This window comes from Dioscorea cayenensis, unplaced genomic scaffold (genome assembly GCF_009730915.1).
Source record: "Dioscorea cayenensis subsp. rotundata cultivar TDr96_F1 unplaced genomic scaffold, TDr96_F1_v2_PseudoChromosome.rev07_lg8_w22 25.fasta BLBR01001172.1, whole genome shotgun sequence".
Classification (NCBI taxonomy): domain Eukaryota; kingdom Viridiplantae; phylum Streptophyta; class Magnoliopsida; order Dioscoreales; family Dioscoreaceae; genus Dioscorea; species Dioscorea cayenensis.
In genome coordinates this window covers 15,516-36,524 of record NW_024087563.1, presented here as the reverse complement: position 1 = coordinate 36,524, position 21,009 = coordinate 15,516, and the positions used below count along the sequence as shown (strand labels likewise).

The following is a 21,009-nucleotide window of genomic DNA, read 5'->3' as shown; positions in this document are numbered from 1 at the left end:
GAACACTTCAAAGCTTGGCTCGGCTAGATTGCAGCCCTACATGGGTAGTTAAGAATGTAAGAACTTGCACAATCCTTGGAACACAGAGCCGCGTGCATAATTTTCAGTGAGGTAAGTGATGGGGCCCACTCATTTTTTGGTGATGGGATCACTTACAAAATTTCTACCATCACTCACACTCCTGGGCTAGAAACGTGTTTTCATTTGCGAATTGAATTTGTAACACGTGAAAAAGCGTTTTTGTGAGAACTCAAAAATATCAGTTTATTTCTTGTTGACTTGCAATGCCTTAAACACATGGACGGCAAGCAACAAGAGAAGTCAATGTTTTAAGACTCTGAACTCTTTGTACCTTTTTTTCTTATTATAAATAGTATCATTCACCACAAAATCATTGCTTCGGAGCCTAATAAGTACCTCAATGAGTACCGGCCACCGTAACCCCATCACCTTCTTCCTCCTTTTCATTGCTTTCCTCTTGAGGGTTCAGGTCCTTTTCCAGTAAAATAACTTCCCATTCCCAATGTATCGATCTTCTCGAGCTCAAGAAAGGCTTTTTATTCTCGTATGCAACCACTTCACTCCCGTCCTGGCTCACCGGCACAGACTGCTGCACCTGGGAAGGCCTCACCTGCGAAGAATCTTCCGGTCTGGTCGTTTTTCTCGACCTCAGCGAGCGAAATATCTCTGGCAAGATCACGCCATTCCTCTTTAACATCACCTCGCTTCAAAGACTCAACCTTGCCCACAATTCGTTCGACGAAAGTCCTCTACTTGAAATCAGAAACCTTGGCAATCTCACTCATCTTAACCTCTCTAATTCCGGGGTCATAGACCACCGAGTACCCATGGACATCTCTCTCCTCAGAAAGCTGGTATCTTTGGACCTCTCTTGGTCAGGATGGAACACAGAATCACCTCCATTGGAGCTCCGGGAGCTCATTGGAGGTTTCTCAAACTTGATTGAACTCTACTTGGATGGTGTCAATGTCTCTGCAAATGGGACAGAGTGGTGTAGTGTCATCTCTGAATCTGTTCCAAAGCTTGAAGCTCTCAGCTTGGTGGGCTGTTCACTCACAGGACCAATTGACAGTTCCTTGTCCAAGCTCCGGAATCTCTCTCTACTTCGTCTTGATGACAATGATTTGTCTTCTGAGGTACCTGAATTCTTTGAAGATTTCTACTCTTTGAATGTGCTTACTCTCTTCAACTGCAAACTCCAGGGATTTTTCCCGAAAAGTGTGTTTCAACTCAAGAACTTGAAGTATATTGATATATCACACAATGATGAGCTTTCAGGTTATTTGCCGGACTTCCTGAAAGATAGCACTCTGGAGAGCTTGATAATTTCATCCACGAATTTCTCTGGTAGTTTACCGGATTCTTTAGGAAATTTGGAGTCATTGATAGATTTGGATCTTAGTGGTTGTCATTTCTCAGGATCAATACCTTGGTCATTCCGGAATCTAAGCCAGTTGGTCTATTTGGATCTCTCTTATAATAATCTCACAGGGGAGATACCAGTGGTTCTCGGTGGAATATGGATTTCTGAAATTTTGCTCTCAAATAATAATCTGACAGGGTCCATCCCTGAATCTTTCAGCCAGCTCAACCAACTTGTTACTCTTGATTTACAGAAGAACTTTCTCTCTGGACCGATCCCGGCATCTTTGTTCACTCTCCCGGCATTGCAAGAGTTGCAGCTAAGTGAGAATGAGTTTTCTGGGCAGCTGGAAGAGTTCTCAAATGCCTCTTCTGTGTTACAAGTTGTTGATTTGGGCAACAATAATCTCCTAGGGGAGATCCCAAAATCAATGTTTGATCTCTTGGGTCTCCAGTTTCTTGAGTTGTCCTCAAACAACTTCACTGGCACAATTGAACTAGACTTGTTTCACAACCTCCAGAATCTCAAATACTTAGATCTATCAAACAACAACTTGTCAGTGTCAGACGGAACCGGCGATTCTTCTCTTCTCTTTCCTTCCCTTGCAGAGTTGATGTTGGAATCTTGCAATCTAGTCACTATTCCGGCTTTTCTGAAGCATAAAAACAACATGAAATGCCTAAGCCTTTCAAATAACAAAATCGGCGGCACCATACCTGAATGGATTTGGAGCATTGGGGACATCTGCTACTTGAATTTATCCATCAAACTTATTTACATTTTGTTGAGGGACCTCCACCTTATGTCACAATGAGTGGGTTTCATTTTGGATCTCCACTCTAACTTGCTTGGCGGACCAATTCCCCTTCCCCCGCCAAATAGCTTCATTGTGGACTACTCAAACAATCACTTTGCGTCTTTCATCCCTTCCAACATATCATACTACATAAAAAACACCATATTCTTCTCATTGTCAAACAATAGGCTCACAGGAGAAGTCCCCTCATCAATTTGTCAAGCAACAAATCTCAGAATCCTTGATCTTTCCTACAACAATTTGAATGGTTCAATACCAGCTTGCCTCATGGAGAGTCTTACTGAACTTCTAGTTCTTAGAGCTCGAGGTAACCAATTTCAAGGGCCCATTCCTCAACAAATCAGTTCAAGGTGTGCTCTGCAAAAGATCAATCTCCACGGGAACAAGTTGGAAGGGGAAGTTCCTCGATCATTGACCATTATGACAAGCTAGAGTTTCTGGACCTTGGCAGCAATAATCTTGTAGATTCTTTCCCATATTGGTTGGGCAACCTTCCTGAACTAGAAAGTTCTTGTACTAAAGGGAAAATGGATTCTACGGACCTTCTACGGAAATACTAGGGGCAATTGTGAAGGCAATCATACATTCGCAATGGTGCACATCTTAGACATCTCTTCTAATAACTTCAGTGGCACCCTCTCATCTGACTGCTTCAAGAATATGAAGGCAATGATGAGTCATCGAGGGATAACAAATGCATTTAGAGGGAGGATTGACCCGCCAATTTTTCATTTGTTGTTTTCTCATCCATAAGTGGTTATCATGAGCTTGTTTGATTCAAGTGATTATTGGGACTTGGTTACAGTGGCTTTGAAAGGTGTTAAGAGGGACCTAGTAAACACTATGACAATCTTCACAGCTATTGACCTGTCGAACAACCAATTTGAAGGGCCTCTGCCTGAAGCTATCGGGAACCTTAAGGCACTCATTTCGCTGAACATGTCAGGTAATGATTTCAATGGCCGAATTCCATCCGTGTTTGAGAATTTGGCGGAGATGCAGTCATTGGACCTTTCAGGAAACCAACTCTCTGGACAGATTCCTAACTCTCTGACCTCCCTCACGTTTCTGTCTTTTTTGAATCTCTCGAATAATAACTTAGTTGGAAAAATACCATATGGCAACCAGTTCTCCACATTTTCGAGTTATTCATTTGAAGGGAATCCAGGACTGTGCAGGGATCAATTATCAAGGCAATGTGTTAATTCTAGTGTGGAGCCTTCTTCAAATTTCAACAATGCATACCCTGGGCTCGACATTGATGTGATATGGATTTGGATATTCACAGGGTTGGGGTTCATAGTGGGATTTGCATCTGTTATTGGATTTCAATTGCTTTTTCCCAAGTGGAATATATGATACAAACTGTTCAACCGGCTCATGAATATATAATTGCCTTGCAAGTATAACATACACTTGTGCATGTATTTGTGTTTTCTTTATTTTGTTTGAATTTGTTTTTATTCTTTATACAAGAATATGGTTTACCTGCGATAAAAATCACTGTAGTATCTGTTATATGAATTTTATTTTATTTATTTTATTTTTTTTTTTTGAAAAAGTGGATAAACCACGATATATTAAGATAACGCGACAAGATACAAAAGGTGTACCACAAGAAGTGATACACAAAAACCGACACCAAAAATACAAAACGGAGGAACAACAGGCCTCCCCGAGCTCTACAACATCAAAGAGTCTAGCCGTGGGCGTATCGCTGTGCCTCCCGGCCATCCCAATCATTTCCCCACTAGCTCGAAAACTCGAAAGCTACGTCGCGACGATCGCCAACGATTCCTCCCAGTTTGCTTTATGCAATCGTCTCGTAGTTAACATCAAACCACGAAAAGGAGCATACGATCATCTTCAAGTACAAAGCATGCAGGCAGAGTTAGGAATTAAAATCGCAACTCATTCCCAGAGCAATCCGATATTCCACGGCAAAGCTTTCAGCAACCCGAGTCGATTATTTTTAGGACCACTACTGGAAGTCGCAACTCCGACCTCCATCCCGAACACCAAATGTGCCGTAGGTCGAGGAGGTGCCTGGGATATTCAAAAGTCTACTAGTAGTATTCCCACGTAGGCACGAGCAAAAGCACGTTCAAGAACAAGTGGTCAACACGACTCGACATCGAATGGCTACCAAACGTAAGTTCGATAGGGGAGCTTGATCTGTAGCCTCTTTGTGCAAGATTATCAAGAGTGAGAATCTTGTTATGCCAAGCCGACCCGATTGAAAATGTTGATCTTTCTCGGACAATTGTTTTTCCAACAAAAATTTTGATATGGGGACAGATGCAGACCCCACCATCATTTTAGAAATTTGCAAAAGGGATTACTGAGAGTAAGCTCCATTTGCTTGACATCGCCTTCCACTCGCTTTAGTGTCCCCACATCCCGCCTGATCTTTGTAGCCTATCTCGGATAACACACACCTCGAGCTCCTCGGAGAGCTGCTCGCCACTGACACTCCTCGGATCCCACACAAAGCCATTTCATGGTTCGTCGTAAGTAAATTTTACGCCACGGCGATCTCGGCAGCCCATTTAGCTGATCTGTCCTTCCGAGAAGAGGGTCTCCTCGCGAGTTGATATCAAACCCGGTACATCCTCTAGCGATGGGAGACATCTCGAGACCCCTTTCCAAAAGAAGGAAAATCACTCACGGACTGTCTGAGAAACATGTTCCAACTTCGTCATGTAATCGAAGAGAATCACTCCGAACCAATCCAATTAGTATTACTGCGAACTTCCACCACCATTTACCTAAAAGTGCCTGGTTGAAAATATCCAGGTCTAGGATGCCCCAACCACCTTGATCCCGGGATCGACAAATGTTTTTCCACCTCACCACCCTACAACCTCTGGATGATCAATATCCGGGCCGACCACATCTCTCTCTGACACGATCTAAAAGCTTTAGACACCCACTTAGGTAATCTAAAAAGGGACATCCGATAGAGTTAGCGGTAGTGGAAGACTCGATTCACCGTAGAAATGGACGGCGAGAGAGAGAGGTGTCTCACTTTCCACGAGGAGAGTCTCTTTTCATAATTAAAATAAGTCCTCTCAGCCCATGCCGAGCAGTGCGACGTCCAAAATCGGTGACCCCGGATAAGTTATGGGAGGAGGCCCGTGAGAGTAAATTAAGCGTAGGCATGCGGGAAGCCATCGCGATACCCCATCTCCCGGTCGAGTAAAGGCAGGGTTTTAGAGAAATTTGCTTCAAGGTCGTCGCCCGATACCATCAAGAGGATTAGCTTCACAATCCTGAGGTCCTCCAACCCCCCGGTGGTAAGGACCAGCAGATCATCAGCATAGTGGAGATTACTGACGACTGGAAATTCCCAGCCCAGGGACAGCACACCCAGGATCTTGGAAGTCGATTGCATGAGTGAACATGGAGTCGAGCAGCACTGTAGACGTAACAAAAAGTAGAGGTGATAGAGGGTCCCTTGTCTTAACCCTCTCGACCGTATCTAATATAACCATTTGAGCACCATTAAATGCAGAATGTTCATTGTAGAGGCGACCAAAATGTTCGGGATCCAACCCAACCATCTATCTCCAAAACCCCTAGCTTTTCAGGTAGGGTCAGAACATGAAAATCCCAATCGACCAAATCAAAGGCCCTTGGCAAAGTCGACTTCAGAATATACCAGAGACCACGCTATGAATACTAAAAATCAACCCTCCGCCACGCGCAATGTTATCAAGTAAATGCATCCGCCTTCAAAAATGCGCGACTGGGTTGAATCCACTCAGTGCTTCCATGACACCTTTAAGTGCTCGCCTAAAGAACTTGAAAATGATTTTCAAGGTGGAGTTGATCAAGCTTAATCGGCCGGTAATCTCCACGTCGATCTCGGGGGAATCCACTTTTGGTAAAAGCACAATATTAGCCCGCTTAATCGCTTTCAGCATTGGCACGTCCGAGTAGAAGTCCCCATCAGCGGTGAAAGAGGCCAGACTTGATGAGTATCCCAAAATTGTTTCGAAGAACCTCAGCGGAAATCCATCCGTCCTGGGGCCTTGTCTTCCCGAGGCTCAAATACTGGCTCCTAACCTCATCCGGAGCAAAAGGCCTTTCCGAGACAGGATAAGTCAACATCCGTTGATAGGCCAACAGCCTTCCTAAAATCCACCCTCAATCTTGTTACACACTATGACCAAAACTGTTGTTTTGAAGCGTGAAATGAAGCTATGCCAATAGCGTAGAGGTCCTCAGCTCGTCATCCATCACTTGAACAATCCGTGGAATGAAATTCTATTCCTCTTCCGATTTTGCCAGCGCATGAAAAACTTCGTGTTCCGGGTCCCTCTTTAAGCCATTTGCAGAGTCAGCTCTTTGTTTCCATTAGATTTCTTCACACGCTATGAATGACGACTCAACGAAGAGGCGGATCATGCTCAATGCCGAAGTTCAAAATGTAGCAGGCACCTTGATTCTTTCCTAACATCAAAAATGCATGGAGACAAAGCCAACTTTCTGAGCATGGAACCGAACTCTGATCCTGGGCCCATTTACGCAAGCACTCCCCTTAGCATAGAAAGTTTTTGACATGATACAACTAGCACCACCAAGATGAACTGGAGCTAACCACCATTGGCGAACCCGCATCATGGAATCCCTCACCAAAACCGACCAACTCAAATCTAAAAGGTCTAGGGGTAGAACAATGAAGACCTCCTTCCAGTCTGATTGGAACATGGTCCGAGCCAAGCCTAGGGAGGCTATTTTGAGTCGATCTAGAAAGCGATCGCCCACGCACTGCTCACCAAGAAAGCAGTCCAACTTAACCCAAATCGGCTCCTCCCCGTCCCGTTAGTCCGAGAAAATCTTCTCCCATCGGGGAGGTTCAAACAATCCCAAGTTGTGCACGAAGCAATTCTGCCCTCCGCAAATCCTCCTGGTTTAGCACTCCTGAAGGTTTGTCCTCAGCCGAGAAGATCGCGTTAAAATCCCCACAAATCACCCAGGGGATCAGTGGATCACCACCACGACTATTAAGCTCCTCCCAGTAACGATTGCTTCGTAGACCTCAGCATTTGGTCCATAAACGTACTGCGCCGCGGATAAAGTTACCCCGATGGATCTAATCGTAATGCCGTAGCTTCCCACCAAAAGGCCCCTATTCCACCCAACAATAATTCCCTACTGGCTCCCATTCACGGGAACAAAAACAAAATTGATCCGAGTTTTGCCTACACCTATTTCCGGTAGCATTGGAGACCTCTCGCAAGTTTCGATTCTTGCGCAGGACACCTCCGTGAAGTGCAAATTGAAAGTCCTTAACTAAAACGCTTAGAGGCCTACCTGACCTCTAACATTTCCAAGTGATAATGTTCATAATAACACTTTTAGAGCTACCGCGGACCTCGTGAGAGGTCTCCCACTTCCTCGCGCAGCGTCTTACAATACGGGGTTACGTCATGGTTAAAGCAATCATTGGGCCGAGCGTCGAGTAGAAATGCCACAAGCATCACAATAACGCGATTTCGAGCATTAGACCAATCGAGATGGGAGGCTTCAGAGGTGTACCTTCAATGCTTTCTCCTCAGTGCTTTTTGGAGTTGATCTCGGCGGTTGGTGTAGATACCAGCATTTTCATTGAACCTGTCACGGTTTCTTTGGTCTTTTCGCCGTCGAGCCCCTTAGGTTGGTCCGCACTGCAGTCGGGGATTACTTTCATAAGGCCCGGCAATAGTTCACGGAGATTATTCTCAAACTCGGTCATCAGTCGTTAGAGTCACATCTAGGGTGAGCTCCTGAATAGCTGACTGAGAGTCAAGATCGTCGGACTTAATGTCAATGTTTGTCCCATCCTCCACTTCCTTTGAATTATTGACCGGGCAGCCAATGTTACCACCTAATGCAAACACCTCCGGAAAGAGAGCCCACACACCGGAAGCAAAGCGCCAAGAGAATCCACAGGTGTAGCAATGTTTGAGAAACTCTAGTTTATCATTCACAAGATTAACACCCCTCACATCAATACAAAGCCAAGGCCCACGGGTTCAGAGACAATCTCAGCAGTCATCCGCAAGCCCACATCTCCCTGCTGTGAGTCTTGGCCCATTAAAAGATGCATTAGCGCGACCCACAGCACAGTCCACTTCACACAGTAATAAAAGGATCTGCCGAAACCCCACTTAGGTACTCTGGGCCCGGTCCAAGCCCAACCCAGCATGATCCACAATTGGGTCATCCACTAACACCACATCAAACCCATCACGTGTTTGCACGTGGCCCAACCTCTCTATGTTTCCAATTCCCTGATTCCCTGCAAATATTCACCTCGTCCAAACGAGGAACCCTCAGCCGCTCCGGTTGCGCCACCTGGCTAATAGTAGATCTGATCCCCGCCGAGTTCCTCACCCTCCATTGATCGACACGTCTTGGTCTCGGGGCATGCAACGTCGAGATATCGCGTCTCCTATCCCGTCCATGCTCGGAGGACCGAGCCCGGAACAATACCTTCTGGACAGACCGGCGGGTAAAGACGCAGCTATCGCCTGAACCCCAGAATTCCGGCCACCATGGGAGCGCGGCTCGACCAATGGAGATACCTCCTCACCGTCGCCGTGGGAGCTGGGCTCCACCAACGGCTGGTTCTCACAAAACACCATTGCACCACCACCCTGGGAGCTAGGGCTCCAACCATCTGGCTTAGTGGTGCAGCTGGTCGTCGCGAAATCTCGTCATCTCTATCTCTTTTCAGAATCGTTATCGTCGCATTGGTAAGGTCTCCGACCGTCCTCCTCCTCGACGAGCCCATCATCACTACCAATGGTAGGGAGGATCACAGCCCGATCCTCTCATTGGCTGTTTTCCTTTCTCCTCGATGGAGACCTCATGAGAGAATCGACACTCCACCGACCTCCCAATCCCTTCTTCCCCACCTCGTTCCTCCAGCACATAGCGGCCCCAGATCACGTCGAAACGTCGGAAAGACCCCCGCTCAGCTGTGAAGACCACCTGATAGTTTCTCATGCCGAAGGAAAAGTCAAGCTCCATTGGTAGCGTCACCCCTCTCCGTCGCCTCACCAGCGCCGTAATAAACCTCTTATGAGGAGTCGACATGCGCGAGAGAGATTAGCTCCCCACTGGTCGCAAGACCCGCTCAATAATGGACCAGCACCACCCATGAAGCGGAAGGTTCCATATGAGAACCCATTGGCCCTCACCAGTCGCTTTTTCCAACAGCACCCAGCTCCGCCGACCAGCAAGCAAGCTTCAACGTACATGGACCATCCTTAGTCGACACCTTACATGTCCCTAGTTTAGCCACCTCTCACTTCTTCCCGGTTGGCGAATGGTAGCAGGAAGGAGTTGTCGGTAATCGGTGTAATGGGCCCAGCTAACTTTCGTGTTAACGACCGACGGGACGATCTCCATAACACTGGACTCATTGACGTAACCATTCACCACCGAGGAGAACGGCAACCTTCGCTAGTTCCTCCCGTAGTTCGGAGCATTCCGGTGACAGGGATAGCGATAAGGATGCACGAGAGGTCCCTGGTCGCCCTGGCCCAGCAACCTTCTCCACCACTCCTGCACACACCCGAGAGACCACAACAACATCCCTAGGATCCTCCGTCTTCGCAGCAGTCACCGGTTGATTCCCATCAGCATGAGTATCACCTCTCTTCGACCGCACGTGCAATCTCCTCCGGCGCGGGCTTCGTCTGATCTCAGCCTTGCATCTCGCAGCCACATGTCCTACACCCGAGCATCGCAAGCACACCACCTGGTGCCGACATTCAGCCGTAGGATGGGAGGTACTGGAAGCAACGGCTGCAGGCTCCATCTCAGGCGAGCAGGACGCTTGGCTCCCACCGTCACAGGTTGCCCCGTCCTTACCTTAGGAGAGCTATCATTAGAAGAAGCCGAGTTCACCTCCTGCATGCGTCATCTCTTTTTCTTCTCAGCTTGCGCTCGGCGGTCTCCTTCAATTGTTTCGCGTCGGCGAGATCACCGTCTGCCCTCACCACCGTCACGTCCGCCGTCACCCCGCCTGCGCCACCCCAGAGATCGGGAGGCTCCCCATTTGAAGTGCATCCGTTATATGAAATTCATGAATAGAATTTGAGTAGTTACAAATATGGCATTATTTGGTTGTTGCAGATATTAAGCATATGTAGCATTCATGTTTTAAAAACAGAGTCCAGTAATCAGAATCCCATTGTCAAAGCACAATGTGTTAATTCAAGAATTCATTGTGTCATTGTCCTGCAAAATTTTGTTTGGCAAATGGAAAAATGTGGCGAAAAGGGGTTTTTCCGAAAACATGTATAAATAATAGTATTCCTTGAACGTAGACCTTGTCCTACTGCAACAAGGAAAAAAGGTGAGTTTCAATATCGTAGTTTTAAGTTGTTAATGCGCAATCATAGATTTATTGAATAGTATAATCTTTGGAGCGCCCTAGTAGAATCACCTCTGTTCAGTGATGAGTTCTCTGTTGAGATGTGGGTATTGGATTAGTTAGTCACAAACAATAAAGTATGAACAACCAATTAATTACATTTAAAAGAAGACATAGGTCAAAGGACATGCTCAGAAACTTGAGAACATAAAATTATTCTACCACACAAATATTTGTTGGCTAATAGTGATATGTGCATGATTATTTTTCCTCATTAGGCAATTTCATGTAGATTAATGTAGTCAAAGTGGAACAAGATAGAAAAATATCAAAAATCATATTTGAAGATGAGTAGACTTAATTTTTGGGGGAAAAAATACTGTTAACTTAGAGTAGTAAGTTCCTAAAGATCTTCCAAAAAAAGTTGGTAAACAATGAAAAATTAAAAAGATACAAAAAAATCAAAAAAACAAAAGACTGAAAATAAGGAACAGAGGACCTCAATCACAAGGAGTGCTAAGGACTGGAAAGAGAAAAAAGAACAACTCTAGTCTAAGCACAATGTTTTATTAAGCACAATTATCTCAAGAACTTCTCTACAATAAAAAATGCAGTTTTTCCAGTGTAACACCATCTAGGAATTATCATACGATATTGCTGTAACTGCATTGGTTATCTCTGCAGCAAAAGACAGGATTATTCTAAGCTGAAAGAATGAGTACAGACATGGCAACAGAGAGCCAGAGAACCCTTACACATTCAGAGTGCTGTCATTGAGAATGTGATGCACATTTAGTCCACTGTTGTCAAGCTAAACCAACCTGTAATAAAGCCACGGCAGTATCAACTGCATATGCAATTGATAAAAAAAATTGTGAATACTTGCAAATAATAAATGTGAATTTTCACACAGTTTGAATCAGAACAAGATGTTTGATGGTGAATTACAAAAGATGCCTATTGCTTACAGCTGCGAGTGGGAAATATAATAAAAGGTATGTTTTGCAACAGAAAAGGTAAACTTTGCAATCCTGGTTTTAAGTAGTTAATACACAGTAACAGATTTTTTAAATAACATTTATCTTGTATTGCCCTGTTGGAATAACTCTTCCTTCAATAATGAGGAGTGCTCTGGTGAAGTAAGTACAATGAGTCACAAAACAATAAAATATGAATGTATATATTACATATAAAATAAGATGGATGCCATAATAGAGAGAAAATCAAAATATATAAAACCCTTATATTTTCTGCATGTGACCATAAGACTTCAATCTTCCATGGTTTTAATAACTCGAATACTCCGCTGACAGATGAGCACAATTTTTCCATTTTTTTAAATGATATGAATACAATGATTTGTAGAATTACTTGTATAATCTCTTGACGACCAGCAAAAATTTTTCTTATGCCAATCCTTGTCTTGGGTCTTTGCAGAATGCTATTATGACTCCTTGACATCATCTCATCAAGAGAGTGAAGCTTAGTGGCAAACTCGTGTGGATCTCCCTTGAGAGGCCGTGTCAAGGACGGTGAATTATGAGGCTCCACATAAGGAGATTCAACTTGACATAAATGGTAAGTTAGAATTGGTCCACATAAGTTGATTAGCTTGATGTCATAGTAAATAAGAAAAGTACTCGTCAACGCATTTTACTGGTTGGCTTTATATTTCCTAACAAGACTTGAGTTTTGGATTGTTCTAATTAATATCCTGCAGTTGTTTTCAGTGGCTTGTGAAATTCCTTGATATTTTCAGTGGCTTGTGAAGGCTTGGATTAACCTCCTATATAAATCCATTACTCTCGGAATGCCATGCTAAGCGCAACTCTTGACTCTTGACTCTTGGCTTATGATGTGCAAACTGGTCTTTCACTCTTGACTTAAGAAACAGATAAAAAAAATGCAGCGTTGAAATGAGGGTAAACACGAATGCTTATCTTTTTTACTCTTGACTTGCGAGATGCATGTATGCATGGTATATTTATATTGGTATGTATGCTGTGCGCCTATGTTTATATTCTTGATGATACTATAAGAGAAAAATGGATGCCATACGTTATTGTCAAAGCTAGAGAAAATAACATGGTGATCCATTTTTTTCTTGAATGGCTTATATTTCTTGAATGTGAACATAGCATTCAGTCTTCCAAGGTTTTCATAACTTGCACAAACTCTTGGCAGACCAACACAATATTTCATTATTTAAATGATATGAATCGTCGAATACAATGACTTGTACAATTGCTTTTTAAATAGATTCCTGTTCTCAAATGGTTTTTCTCCTCATCAGCACACATTGAACTCTCTTGGATTAGTAGGAGAGATGTAGCTAAATAAGATATACAAAGATATCAATTATTGAACTAAAGGGAGAAATTCCATCACAAAAAGACGCAAGAAACAAAAATAAATAAATGCAAGTAGCTTTCCATTGTTTTAATTGTTTTGCAAAAATTTCTTTATGCCAATCCCTGTCATTGATTTTAATCCTCCCCATTTTCTCGGGTTTCTGCAAAATGCTATCATTCCTTGATATCATCTCATACAGATTGCGAAGCTTAGTAGCAAGCTTGTATGGATCTCTCAGCCCCGAGAGGCCGTCTCATTCACGGTGAATTAGGCTCCACATAAGTTGATTCAAGTTGATGTTAATGGTCATTCAGAAGGCTCCAATTGCGTTGATTCAACTTGATGTTAATAGTCATTCAGAAGGCTCCACATAAGTTGATTTAACTTGATGTTATGGTCAATTATGCAGAAAAAGACTTATCAATGCAATTCACTGATTGCTTTATATTTCCTGAAGAAGAATTCAGTGTTCCATTGTTCTTATTAATAGCTTGAAATTGCTTCCAGTGTCGTCTTGTGGAATTGCATAGCATGATTATTCCAGGTCAAATGATTTTGCTCATCACCACAGACTGAGGTATCTTATCTTGGAGGACTTGGATATATTAATGATTTTGCTCTTCACCACACAATCAAGAGTTCTGTAGTGAGATGGGTATTTGATATATTAATGATTTTGATTTCACCAATGGTCTAATATTTTAGCTGCAATAACCATATCAGAATCTAATGCTTAATTAATGATTGTTGGGAAAGAGGCAGGGCGAACCCACTAAGCACTGCGACGTCAAGACATGTGTCGAATAAATGGGGATGAAATGCACACGTAAAGACCGAAACCACCCATACACAACCACTATTCACAACTCCCTAACGTCACTGACATCGAACTCTCACCACTGCTGAGCCTCATCCACGATCCATATACCAATAACGCAGCTGTGGACTAATTAATGATTGTTACCACTGTATTTAATGTAGACTGGGAGAAAATAATAGCCCGATGCGTTTCATTTGTTTATGACTGGCATAAGTCTTCAGTTTTTCATAGTTTTATGACTGGCATAATCTCCTGATATACCAACACAATCTTCTATTGTTTACTGGTACAAGTACAATGACTTGTAGAAATTACCTGAGATATATTTCAGTCAAATATATGACTTTTTCTCCGCACCACACAATGAGTTCTCTTGGATGACCATACACTGAGCTCTCTTGAATGACAGGGATCGAGGGATGAAGCCAATTAAGATATATATATATATATATATATATCAATAATGGAATTATAAGGGGAAATTTCACCACAAATGCATACAGTTGAACTAAACCGGTTGATTGGCCTCCGGTTGCTGGTTTATCTGCTGTACTTGCCGTTTTATTTTTTTATTTTTATGTTTTTTTGATTTTTTTTTTAAAAATGTGGATAAATCACATATATTAATAAAAAAAGAACCACAAGATACAACGAACCTTCCACTAGCAGTGAAAACAAAACAAAACAAAACTAACAAAGGAGGAATAACGGGTCTCCTCCTGACCCACATAGTACAGAAAAGCTACTCCTTGCTGTTTTATTTCTATAAATTAGTAGTTTATTTATTTTTATATAATAATAATAATAATTTCATCATTTTACTTATTTTAAATTCATTGCTTTCAACCTGGCATCTACAAAGACAATAAGTGTTGTCCATAAAATAGTTATGAAAATTGTCCTATAGTTTTTTCTTTCGGTCTTTGTTTTTATCTTTTTTGAGCTTCATGTTTTTCCAAAAATAAAAAGTTATGAAAAAGACAAACGAATACGATGGCAAGCATACATTACAGTAGTTTATCTATGTCTAGAGATTTATTAACTCTGCTTAAAGTTAAATAGGTGATCAAAATCATATTCTCATATATATATATATATATATATATACACACGTCAAGAGAATTTTCAATAACTTAATCAAATTTATAAATTCCCTGTGCTATTATGGTTCAATTATGGAGTGGAGAGAAACCATATCCTCCATGCACGGTACTCCACTAGGTAGTGATTGTTGTGACCAATTTTTTTTTTTAAAAAAATTAAATATATACACATGGACAAAGACTACCATTCTCTTGACGTGAGTTGCTGCATTGTTTGCTGGTAAGCCTATATATACATACATATAGTTAATGATCAGTCTAACAGTCTCACAACTCAACTTATTCATCTCATCTCTCTGTGTTACAGCAACCACCACCATGATAAGTTCAGATCACCGGAGTGACTCCTCCACTTCCTCCTTCCTCTTTTCCATCCCATCATGCTTCTTCTTCTTCTTCTTCTTCATTATACTAGTGCTATTATCCTTATCAAGCCCCTCCTCATCAGCTAATGCACTCAGCTCCCATTCACAACAATGCCTGGACCTTCTCAACCTCAAGAAAGGTTTCATCATGCTCAACGAAAGCTACGCCAACTACTTTTCTATAACAAGTTCAATCCCGCACTGGCGCGCTGGTACAGACTGTTGCCGATGGGAGGGAGTCAGCTGTGACGAAGCATCCGGTCTTGTTGTCTCTCTCGACCTCAGCGACAGGTTAATTGGAGGTGACATTATGCCATCTCTTTTCAACCTCACCTCCCTCCAAAGACTCAATCTCGCATTCAATATTTTCAACCAGAGCGCTGTCCTGCATTCGGATTTGGAAAAACTGGCTAATCTCACACATCTCAACGTTTCTTATTCCGGACTGCTGGTAGGCCAAGTCCCCATCAGCATCTCTCGCCTTACAAAGCTCATATCTTTGGACCTCTCCTCATTTTCCTATGGCCCATATGCTTTGAAGCTGGAGAAGCCTGATTTGGGTACTATCATCAGAGACCTTTCTAATTTAAAAGAGCTCAATTTGGATGGAGTCAATATCTCTTCTAGTGGGACGGAGTGGTGCCAAGCTATCTCTGACTCTGTTCCCGGACTTCAACTTCTCAGCTTACAAGAATCTTCACCTCGGGACCGATTGACAGCTCACTGTCCAAGCTTTTCAGAACTTATCAATACTTCGTCTTGATTTTAACAATCTTTCGTCCCATGTGCCGGACTTCTTTGCAAACTTTTCTTCTTTGACTGAGCTTAGTCTCAGTGGCTGTGGGCTCAAAGGTTTGTTTCCAACTAGCATGTTTGAACTCTTGAACTTGAAGACACTTGATCTTTCATATAATGAGATGCTAGAAGGTGTTTTCCCTGAATTCCCATTAAATAGCTCTTTGGAGAGGTTGACTATTTTTAGAACGAATTTCTCTGGGAGTCTGCCAAATTCTTTGGGAAACTTGGAATCCTTTGATATGCCTTGGATCTTCGTCATTGTAATTTCTCAGGGTCAATACCTTGGTCGATTGGGAATCTCAGTGAATTGGTTTTATTTAGATCTCTCCCATAATCATCTCTCGGGCACTTACCACCGATGCTTGCTGGTTCAAAAATTTCCAACCATTGATCTTTCTTCTAATTACTTTATTGGGCAGATCCCAAGCACTCTCGGTCATGCACATCACCTTATATCACTTCATCTTGAAGACAACTTATTGACTGGATCTATCCCCATGTCTTTGTTCACACTCAAAAAAATTAGAGAGTTGTCTCTAGTTGACAACAAGCTTCTGGTCAACTGCAAGAATTCACAAATGCATCTTCAACATTGCAATATGTTGGTCTGTGGGGCAATAATCTCCATGGGAAGCTCCCAAAATCACTTGTTAATCTCTTTGCTCTCATCTCACTTGATTTAAGTTCAAACAACTTTGATGGTTCGGTGATGGGTTTAGAGTTGTTTGGCCACCTTCAAAATCTCACATATTTGGATCTTTCAGGTATTGATTTGTCAATCTCTGACCGAATTGTTGGTTCTTCTCTTCTATTTCCATCTCTCGATACTTTGAAATTGCAATCTTGCAATCTGATGGCTATCCCATCTTTCTTGAAGCATAAGAAGAATATGGGGCTCCTAGACCTTTCAAACAATAGAATTAATGGGGTTATACCCAAGTGGATTTGGGGTATTGGGCGCTCTATGAATTTATCTTACAACTTATTTAATGATATTGAGAGGCCTCTTCCTGATCCTCTAACTATGATGAGCATCAACAGCCTTGATCTTCATTCTAATATGCTTCAAGGACAAATTCCCTTCTCCAGCGCACAATTTTTGGATTATTCAAATAACTATTTCACTGGTTCCATCCCTACTTAATATATCTGCATACCTACTTTGGCACTTCTGCTTTTTTGGCCAACAACAATCTCACCGGAGAAATCCCGCATCAATTTGTAGATACATATCTTCAAATCCTTGATCTTTCAAAGAATAACTTGAGTGGTTCAATCCAAGGATGTCTATTAGAGAGCCTTCTAATTTGCAAGCACTTAACCTTAGAGAGAATCAATTTCAAGGAATCCTTCCTCAAAACATCAACTCAAGTTGCTCACTGGTAACAATCGATTTTTACGGAAACAAGTTCGAAGGAGAAATACCAAAAATCATTATCAAAAATGTGAAAAAGCTTGAGTTTTTAGATCTCGGAAGCAATAAATTAGCAGGCTCTTTTCCATATTGGTTAGGGAACCTTCCCTCACTGAAAGTCCTTGTTCTCAGCGAAAATGGATTTTATGGACGTTTTTGAATACTCTCCGGGAGTGTATGTAGGCAATCACACCTTTGAAATGTTGCAAATCTTAGACATTTCATCTAACAACTTCACTGGTAGTCTACCATCAGATTGTTTCACAAGAATGAAGGCTATGATGATTCGTCCAGAAGGGACAGAAACAATTGGTTTCACACATTTTGGGCTTGTGCAATGGGGTGATCCATACTACCATAATGCTCCACCATCAGCATATTTTGAGGATGAAGTTACAGTCACTGCAAAGGGGTCTAAGAGGGAACTAGTAAAGATTCCCTACTACAACTGCGTACATTGATGTCTCCAACAATAGATTTGAAGGTGTTTTGCCCGAAGTGATTGGGGACCTTAAGTCACTTCATTTCTTGAACATGTCACTAAATGCTTTCAATGGTCATATTCCACAAGTTCTTGAAAAATTTGAGAGATCTAGAGTCATTGGATCTCTCTAGAAACCAACTCTCCGGTGAGATTCCAAACTCTCTAACTTCCCTGACGTTCTTGTCCTTCCTAAATCTATCAAACAACAACTTAGTAGGAAGGATACCACAAGGAAAACCAGTTCAACACATTTTTCCAATTCTTCATTTGAAGGAATCCCGGACTTTGTGGCAGCCCATTATCAAGACAATGTGTCAATTCAACAAGCATGGAGCCTTCTACATATCTCAACAATGCATCCCCTGAACTCGACATGGAAGAGATCTGGATTTGGATGTTCAGAGGGTTAGGGTTCGAGTGGGATTTGCATTGGCCTTTTGCCATCAAGTGTTGTTTGCCAAACTCAAAAATATGGTATAAGAGGAGGTTCATGAACAGGTAAAAATTCAATCTCACTTGTGAATTTTTGCAGCTAGCAAATAATCGTGTGCTTCTTAAATTGCCTGTTTATGTAGTATTGTTCTTTGATTTTTGTCTATATTGCACCACTGTAAAAATTACTTCTACTTTATTATGTAATAAGATGCATCATAAGATATTTGTGACACGATGGAGACGGGCTTACCACCCTATTCGGCATGACAAGCGGGTGGAGGGTGGTTTTCCCCTGACGGAACATCTGCCCGCACTCTATTTTCACGTCGACTAGCAACAAAGAGTGTCTGCAGTGAGGGGATGCGGCGAGGCACAGGAGGCCTCCATTGAGGATGCACGCTCCAATTAGAAGGGTATTTGATAACATTAGATCGCTCCTACCCTTAGCTGCCGATCGGAGGTATTGGCGTCTGTCTTCGAATGGGGCCTTTTCGGTCAAATCCTTTTACAACTTCTTGAATGATGAGGTCACGTTGCAATTGGACCCTATCATTCTCGAGATTCTTGTCCTAGAAGGTCGATCTCTTTTAGTTTGGTTAGCTTGAGGACGATAAGATATTGACTTTGGAAAACTTTGAAACTACGGTAGCTGACCCTTTCCCTACTCCCACTTGTGTGATGTGTCATACTGCGGATGTGGGTGCGTCAAATCATCTGTTTACCCATTGCCGGTGTAGCTTTGCACATTTTGAGACTTCTTTGAGTGACTTTTGAGATCCAGGTGGCCAGAGCCTCTTTAAAAGAATTATGGGGGACTTGGCGTTGAGTCCATTAGAAAATCCTTGTCCTCTTTTACGGGACTTCTTGCAGTTAGAGCCATCACACGGAACAGTTTTGGCCGACAGCGAAATACACGCATTTTTCCTCTCGCTTGTGCCTCTCTTGTTACTATTATTATTAAAATTGTTCATACGGTGCTCCTGTGGTGTAATGCGATTGCGATTCAAGAGAGCTAAATTGGAGGGCATGCAGAGAAGATTAAGCGGAGTCTTGAGTTCATATCCTCTAGGGACCGCAGTCATCCCCCACGAGCCTCCTTCACTCCCACTGGCGTGGTGTAGTTTACGAGGCTTACATTCCCCACTGTGAGGGTGGTCTCTTGGGGGTGGGGGAGCTGCAGTGGTTTGTTTTCCCCATTTTTGTGTCCTGGAGTTGTAGTGGTTTGCTTTTCTACCATCTTGTGGTTAGTCTAATCTGAGTCACGTATTTTATTTCATGTTTTTCCTGTAAATGCATTGTGGTTTATCGCACTTTTCGAAGATATCTATGCTAATGAGGTTTGTTCTGTTCATCCATCAAGAACTAAATTAACAGTGCTTGAATTATAACTTGAAGTTGATTTTTCAAACAGCTATACAACCACTTGTTGAATTATTATATCATCCTTCACAGTATAATTGACAGTCACAAGGCATGTTTTGTTCATATCTGAAGACATTAAAAATGCAGAAGTGATAATTAATCAACTTTTCCCATTCATTTTCTAAATGGGAATACTACTGAAACTTCATTTTACAGTTACATAGATGATGAAAAAAGTAGTATATATAATGGAAGATATGGATAAACTTCGTTCCAATAAAAATCAAAAAGTCAGATACAACACAGAGATACATGACAAAATGTTCCACTAATTATGAAAAAGAGAAATTTAAAACAAAAACCAGACTACAAAGAAAAAAATAAAGGGAAAGGAGGGACGGTGTTGAGGTGTTTGATCGAGACATATCAGCTGGAGCCACTGCTGTACTCCCAGGTTCACTGTGTATGCTATCATCTCGGGTCTATGAAGGCCCATGATTACTCTACTACGAATTGGGATTCACATCATCCCAAAAGTTATCTTCTTGTTATGTATTGTTTTTAGAATATCTTTTGATTCTTGTATGTTTTGTATTTTTCTATTTAGGTTATTACGGTTGTATGAATTATCTTTTAGTTTTCTTGTACGCATATTAGTTGTTTGTTTAAATGCTTGAATGATCTAATGAAGTGAATGCAAGGAAGTTTAGAAACAATTCTGCTATCTTCTCTTCTTCTCATTTCTTCCTTTCTTTTGTTATTGTATTGAGAGATCAATTAACAGTGAGCCTGAGTGTTTTGAGTGTATGTCACTGCCTTTGGAAAACATCAAATTTCCTGATCTTCTCAATTCTGAGAGCTTTTTGTTTTAACACTTTAAGCAATACATTTGGAAACTCTTTGAATTGGGGATCAGTTGGTAACAACAAAATCTGCGAGGATGGAGAACAATTTTTTTGGATGCGGAATCACATTTCTTGCCGAGCTCTGTTGCTTCATGCGGTTTATGATTACTGCGTCTCTTTAATTCCTCATCAAAATATTTGGAAGGGTTGGTCTATCATCTGGAAGCTTCCTGTTCTCCCCCGTATAAAAGTATTCATTTGGAAACTTGCTCTTGGGAGACTTCCTACTAGTGCTTACATGTATCATCTCTAACATTGGTCCAAGCAGCAATGTGCTGCCTTTTTGCGGCCTGCGATTTCACGAAGATGGTGAACACCTAATTTGGAAATGCGAATGATTTCACATTGTTGGTTCCTTTGTCTTGGATTTGTTAGAGGTGGAACCGCATTACTGTTTTT

At 42.0% G+C, this 21,009-nt stretch overlaps 1 protein-coding gene across 1 annotated transcript; it reads left to right on the top strand.

Moving 5' to 3' along the window:
- Positions 1 to 489: 489 nt before the first annotated feature.
- On the top strand, positions 490 to 8,856 carry LOC120255733 (receptor-like protein 9DC3). The gene is made up of 4 exons (XM_039263493.1): positions 490 to 2,167; positions 2,369 to 2,508; positions 3,007 to 3,518; positions 8,596 to 8,856. The coding sequence occupies exons 1-4, from the start codon at positions 849 to 851 to the stop codon at positions 8,854 to 8,856; spliced, it is 2,232 nt and encodes a 743-aa protein (XP_039119427.1). The 5' UTR covers positions 490 to 848.
- Positions 8,857 to 21,009: the final 12,153 nt, after the last annotated feature.